At 51.3% G+C, this 6,433-nt stretch overlaps 1 protein-coding gene across 1 annotated transcript; it reads left to right on the forward strand.

The window, feature by feature from the left end:
- The first annotated feature begins 4,233 nt into the window (after window positions 1–4,233).
- Window positions 4,234–5,757, forward strand: Gpr101 (G protein-coupled receptor 101). The gene has a single exon (XM_026392243.1). The coding sequence runs from the start codon at window positions 4,234–4,236 to the stop codon at window positions 5,755–5,757; it is 1,524 nt and encodes a 507-aa protein (XP_026248028.1).
- Window positions 5,758–6,433: the final 676 nt, after the last annotated feature.

Below are 6,433 nucleotides of genomic sequence, written 5' to 3' on the forward strand. Positions count from 1 at the left end.
GAAACTGTCTAGAGGAAAAACGACCAGGTTTTTACCATTCAACCTTGGAAAGATAAAATCAGACCTAGCAGAGAAAAGACAAATGGTCCAAGAGCAAATGCAGAACTTGAAATCCAAAGAGCATCCCGGGGCCTGATTATATACCTGCCTCATCTCCCTGTCCCAGAAGTAAGCAATTGGAAGGATAGGAGGCATCTCCATCCAGCCCACCAACCAATTCAGAATTTTGTGTTCATCCTATGATATCCCCAGCACTTCCTCTTCCTCATTCCCCTCCACTATCAATTTTGATTACCTTTGAGTCTCTACTGACACCTTCTGTGTGACCTCCTTGTGTCTCCTGCCACAGCCTCCTTTCTGCTTCTTTTTCATCTAACACCCCACCTGCCCCCACTCCAGCCCTGCTTCTAGGAGACCCTGGAAAAACAAACCTCATCACACTGATCTCTTTAAAAACCATAAATGAACAAGAATAGCAAAATATTTGTCATTGTTCAGGTTGAATGATGGGTAAATAGGGGTTTATTTAATTGTTCTCATTATATTTGTGTACATTTGAAATTGTTCATAATGAAACATTTTCAATAGCCCTCCAAGGAACACGGGGCAAAGTTCAAAGCCCCCAGATTGACATTCAAGAATCTGCCCCGTGCATACCATACAAGCAGCCTGTTTTCCCAACCTCAGTACACAGCTGTCTCCTGCAGCCCTGTGTCCGCACCTTCTTCTTACCAACATCCCTCTCCTTATCTCCTGCCTAAAATAATGCTTTCTTATCCCTCAGAAACACAAAGCCAGCCTCAGCAATGGTGAGGCACTAAGCAACTCAGTGAGACCCTGTTTCTAAATAAAATACAAAATAGGGCTGGGGATGTGGCTCAGTGGTTGAGTGCCCCTGAGTTCAATCCCTGGTACCAAAAAAAGAAGAAGAAGAAAAAGAAAAAGAAAAAGAAAAAGAAACATAATGAAAATGACCCCTGGTTTGGGATACCTTCCCAAACCCTCCCTCCCCTATAGGTGTTGCAGGAGGGAAGGTAGTTTATGACCAGGTGCCTCCTCCAGCCTGATATACTGCCAAACAATATGTGTTTGAAGGAGACCAGAAGAATGTCTTAGTAAAATAAATGCAATATTTACTTGAACTTGGGCAAATAGGGTAATCTCTCTTGGCTTTTGCTTCTGTTTTTATAAAATGAAGATAATATCTGTACTTCTCTGACATGGCTGGGGAAATGATTCTCAGATTACCAGTACGGTCCATATAAACATCTAAACACAGAAGGTGGGGGGATAAAGAAAGAGAGAGGGAAGAGAGAAGAGAGGAGAAGAGAGGAGAGGGAAGAGAGGAGAGAGGAGACACAAGAAAGGGATGCTGACTGACTTGCAGACAGACGTCAATCAAATAATACAGTGGATAATCATGCAGCTTGCCTTAGATGAAATGTTCCCATAACCTATAGGAAAGACATTGTTGTTTAGCTCTTTCTGGGAGCCAGAGAAATTCATGGAAAAATCGTCGACGTCAAAGTCACAATTCCTCTCTCCCAGGCCCTGGGACGGTTTATAGTTTGGGGGGTGGTCTTCAGCGATCTAGGCCAGAATCCCGGACCCTCTCTTTGGAAAGGCTGTGATGGTAACCAAGCCCCAAATCCGGGAGCTAGGAGGGCACAGGCTTGGCACGAAAATTCAGCCCTGCCTGGTGCTACCCCCAGCCTGTGAAGTCTTGGTGAGCTGGGGCGACTGGGGTGGGATGCTGGGTGAGAAAATCTGAGTAGGGTCCACTGCAGCGCACCACCCCCGCCCCCGCCCCGACCCGCCAGCCCAGCTCTTCTGGGCGCCGGTGGCCTCGTGCGTCACCGGCGCGGGCGGGGGCCTAGGGGAGGGGGGCGCCGCAAGGTGAGGGCACCGCGCTGCCTTAAGACGCCGCGCGCCCCCGCCACCGCTCAGAGCCTGCAGCTCGGCGCGCCGGCCGGACGTGCGGGCACAGGCGCTGTGCCCCGCTCCAGCCGCCGCAGCCGTTCCTGCCGCCCGGTGCGAGCTCGCAGCCTCCCGCGCCCCGAGAGGCTGCTGGGACGAGCGCGGCGAGCTCCCGGGGACCGGCACGCAGCTCCCGCAGCGCGACGCCTCCGGCAGCAACAGGTAAACTGCCCGGCTCTGCTCCGGGCACTGCGGTACCCCGCGCCCAACCGGTCCCCGAGCTCCGGTGCCCCGGACGCCCCGTCTGCTACGTCTAGACGGAGGCAGAGCTACTGCGCACAGTGGCCCTTGGTGTGGCCCTTTCTCCCCTGCATCCACGGTTCTCTCCCTCGCGTTTCCCCTCGCACTTTCTCTATTCTTTCTCCTTACCCCTCAGTTCTCTTTTTGCCTCATCCTTTTCTTCTTTCTCTGCCTCTCATCCTGTTTTTATATCCTCTCATTTTTGCTTTCTCTGTCTCCTTCTCAGTCTCCCACTTTTGTCTCTTGCTCTCTCCTACTCCTTTTCTCATTCTCTCACTCTCACATTCTTATTTGTTCTTTCTTGATTCTCTCTTGCCCTCTGTCTCACTTTCTCTGTATGTCTCATTCTTTCTGATTCTCATCTCTCTCTCTCTCTCTCTCTCTCTCTCTCCCCCCAGACTCCCCGACCACCACCAATACCCCTGTCTCCTCTCCTGCCGCTCCTTCCTCTGCCCCCCTGTCGCCGCTGACACTAAGCGGGATGGAAAATGCAGGATGCAGAGAGGGATGCTGACTTTGGCGGGCGGGGGGGGGGGGTGTGCAATAAGCATCTTCTGTGTTTTCTCCAGTCGCTGCTGCATTGCTGAGAAACTAGCTCAAAGCCCGCGGTGGAGGCAAAATAAAGTCGACATCGAGACAGAGATCCAGAGACAGAAATCCAGCCAGAGAAAAACCGAGGTGAGGGGCAGTCGGAGAAAGATGGAAAGAGACAGAGATGCACACACAAACTCAAAGATAGAAAGAAAGAGTTTAATAAGCATCCCAGGGTACCGAGAGAAACCAACTAGAGAGTGCACACATTAGAGACATAGCTTGAAAAACAGAGAGAGACAAAAGAGACAAGAAGTGGAGTATTAAGAGACCAACGACAGAGAGGCAGACAGTGATATACAGAACTTAGGCACCGAGAGAAAAACCACAAGGGGAGACCAACAAGAGAGGCAGAGAGGAGAGGATCCGAAAAAGAGCAAATGCACACGTGCCAGTGAGAAACAAGCCAGAGAGAGAGAGAGAGAGAGAGAGAGAGAGAGAGAGAGAGAGAGAGAGACCCATAGAGATAGAACCCGAGAGAGACACTAAAACAAGGGAGTTGGAGAGACTATGAGACTTGCAGAGACACAGCTAGCGATATTGAACAAACGTGCTTGAGAACCACAGAGATAGATTGTCGGGGAAATTCCTGAGAGAGGAACGGAGAGACGAGACAGCATCAGACAGGGAAAAGCTGGAGCACTGGAAGGACAGGCGGTGACAGGCAGAAAGAGACAGAGACGGACGCCACTGGAAGAGACAGGGACGAGTCTGGGAGAAAGACAGGAAGGACAGGCATACGTGCAGCTACAGAGAAAGTGGGCTGGTGAAAGAGACACTGAGAGACAGAGAAACTGAGAGTGGGAGGGAGAGATAGGAATAATAGAGAAGGAAGCGACAGAGACTGACAGAGTGACTGTGCACGTGCTAGTTAGAGACAAGAAACAGAGACAGATGACAGAGTGAAAGACAGGGATGAGAGAGCATCAGAGGACACGGAGAGACTCATACACTCTGAGAGATACAGGAAAAGTGCGCTAGCGAGACACTGGAGAGACAGAGATCTATGATTGTAAACAGGCAGGTACAGAGAGCGCACGCGCATGCGCCAGAGGGAGAGAGCGAGCTGAAGAGACCAAAAAAACTCTAATAAGACAGTGTGGGAGACGCGCTAGGAGCTCGCGCGCACGCGCTAGCAGTAGAGACGGACGAGTGGAAATCAGAGACCGTGAAAGAGTCCGGCAGAGAGACCCTGAGAGCTGGGGAAGGGGTCAGAGAAATTGCCCTGGCTGGGGCTGTGACCGCTCAGGGAGCTAAGGGAGGGATCCTGCTGGACTTAGAGCGTTCTCTGGGCAAGGGACTAACCCCGCCCGCATGTTTTTTTCATTCCCAGCAAAAACACTGTGTGCGGTCTTTACACCCCTTCGCTGCCCACCGGTGACTTCACTGGCCCTGCACCCTATCTTGCGCCTGCCTGCAATCGCCATGACATCCCCTTGTCCCAACAGCACGCGGGAGAGCAACAACAGCCAAGCGTGCATGCCCCTGTCCAAAATGCCTATTAGCCTGGCTCACGGCATCATCCGCTCGACCGTGCTGCTCGTCTTCCTCACGGTCTCCTTCGTTGGCAATGTAGTGCTGGCGCTGGTGTTGCAGCGCAAGCCGCAGTTGCTGCAGGTGACCAACCGCTTCATCTTTAACCTCCTCGTCACCGACCTGCTGCAAATTTCTCTCGTTGCCCCCTGGGTGGTGGCCACCTCTGTGCCTCTCTTCTGGCCCCTTAACAGTCACTTCTGCACAGCCCTGGTTAGCCTCACCCACCTGTTCGCTTTCGCCAGTGTCAACACCATTGTTGTGGTGTCCATAGATCGCTATCTGTCCATCATTCACCCTCTCTCCTACCCATCCAAGATGACCCATCGCCGTGGTTACATGCTTCTCTATGGCACCTGGATCGTGGCCATCTTGCAGAGCACACCCCCACTCTATGGCTGGGGTCAGGCTGCCTTTGATGAGCGCAATGCCCTCTGCTCCATGATCTGGGGGGCCAGCCCGAGCTACACAATTCTCAGTGTGGTGTCCTTCATTGTCATTCCACTGGTTGTCATGATTGCCTGCTACTCCGTGGTGTTTGGTGCAGCCCGTCGGCAGCATGCTCTGCTGTACAACAAGAGCCACAGCTTGGAGGTGCGGGTCAAGGACTGCGTGGAGAATGAGGATGAACGGGGAGGAAAGAAGAAGGATGAGTTCCAGGATGAGAGCGAGGTCCACGGCCAGGATGAAGGTGTGGTCAAGGCCAAGGAGGGCAGCGTGGAGGCCAGTGTGGACCCCATGGAAGCCAAGGACAGCAGCCTGAAGGCCAAGGAAGGAAATGTGGAGATCATTGAGGGTATCATGGAGGCCCAGGGCACCGAGTTGGTCAGTGACAGCCGGATGAAGGGTAAGGAAGTTGGCACCAACGTTGAGGAGAGCAGCATGAAGGCAGACAAGGGCCGTGTAGAGGTCAGCCAGTGCAACATCGACTTGGGTGAAGATGACCTGGAGTTTGGGGAGGATGACATCCATTTCAGTGAGGATGATGTCGAAGCAGTGAACATCCCAGAGAGCCTCCCACCCAGCCGGCGAAACAGCAACAGCCACCCTCCTCTGCCCAGGTGCTATGAGTGCAAAGCTGCTAAAGTGATCTTCCTCATCATTTTCTCCTACGTGCTATCTCTGGGGCCCTACTGCTTTCTAGCAGTCCTGGCTGTGTGGGTGGATGTCCAAACCAAGGTGCCCCAGTGGGTGATAACCATAATAATCTGGCTCTTCTTTCTGCAGTGCTGTATCCATCCCTACATTTATGGCTACATGCACAAGACCATCAAGAAGGAAATCCAGGATATGCTGAAGAAGTTCTTCTGCAAGGAAAAGCCCCCCAAAGAAGACAGCCACCCAGACCTACCTGGAACCGAAGCTGGCACAGAAGGCAAGATTGTCCCTTCCCACGATTCTGCTACTTCGCCTTGAAGTTAGTTGTAAGGCAAATTTTGAACTGTCCACAAGACAGTAAACAAAAGCAGCTTTCTTTTCAGTAGACCACCCACACTCCCATTAATGCTAATACATCCCATTTCAGGCAAAGGTGTCAAACACACATTCCTTTTCACTACTAGGTAGATAAACACATGGAAAAGTGGGAACTTGGGTCAGTGTGCCCCTCAAAGCATGGACTTGAGGATTCTGACTGAAATTCGCCTCCCCCCAAAATTATTAGGCTCTAAATTTCTAAAAGCAACAAGGGCTATCCATATTGGAACTGTACTTGGTATTCTGCTTGTGTACCCAGAGCTATAACATGCCAGCTTTGGCTCTGAGGGGAAAAGAAAGATGATGCCTGTGGACTTAAGACTATGTAGCCCTCATGTCAGGAGCTCATGGACCAGGGCTAGAGTTTATGTTCAACTGAAAGAAAAGCAATGGACCAAATCATTTGTGGAGCCCAAGAAACAGAATCTGATAGACTGATCAAAGTATGAGTCAAATTCGGAAATGAAGAGATCCACAATCTGGTGCAGACTTACACAGATGAAGACAGAGGCATTCAATAGTTGAAACACCAAGAAAGTTTCTAGATTTCCTAAAGGGATCCAGAAAAGTGGAAGGGCATGTATGAAATGGGAAGCTAGTCCAAGGGAATCAATGG

The sequence above is a fragment of the Urocitellus parryii genome, chromosome X, assembly GCF_045843805.1.
Source record: "Urocitellus parryii isolate mUroPar1 chromosome X, mUroPar1.hap1, whole genome shotgun sequence".
Taxonomy (NCBI): domain Eukaryota; kingdom Metazoa; phylum Chordata; class Mammalia; order Rodentia; family Sciuridae; genus Urocitellus; species Urocitellus parryii.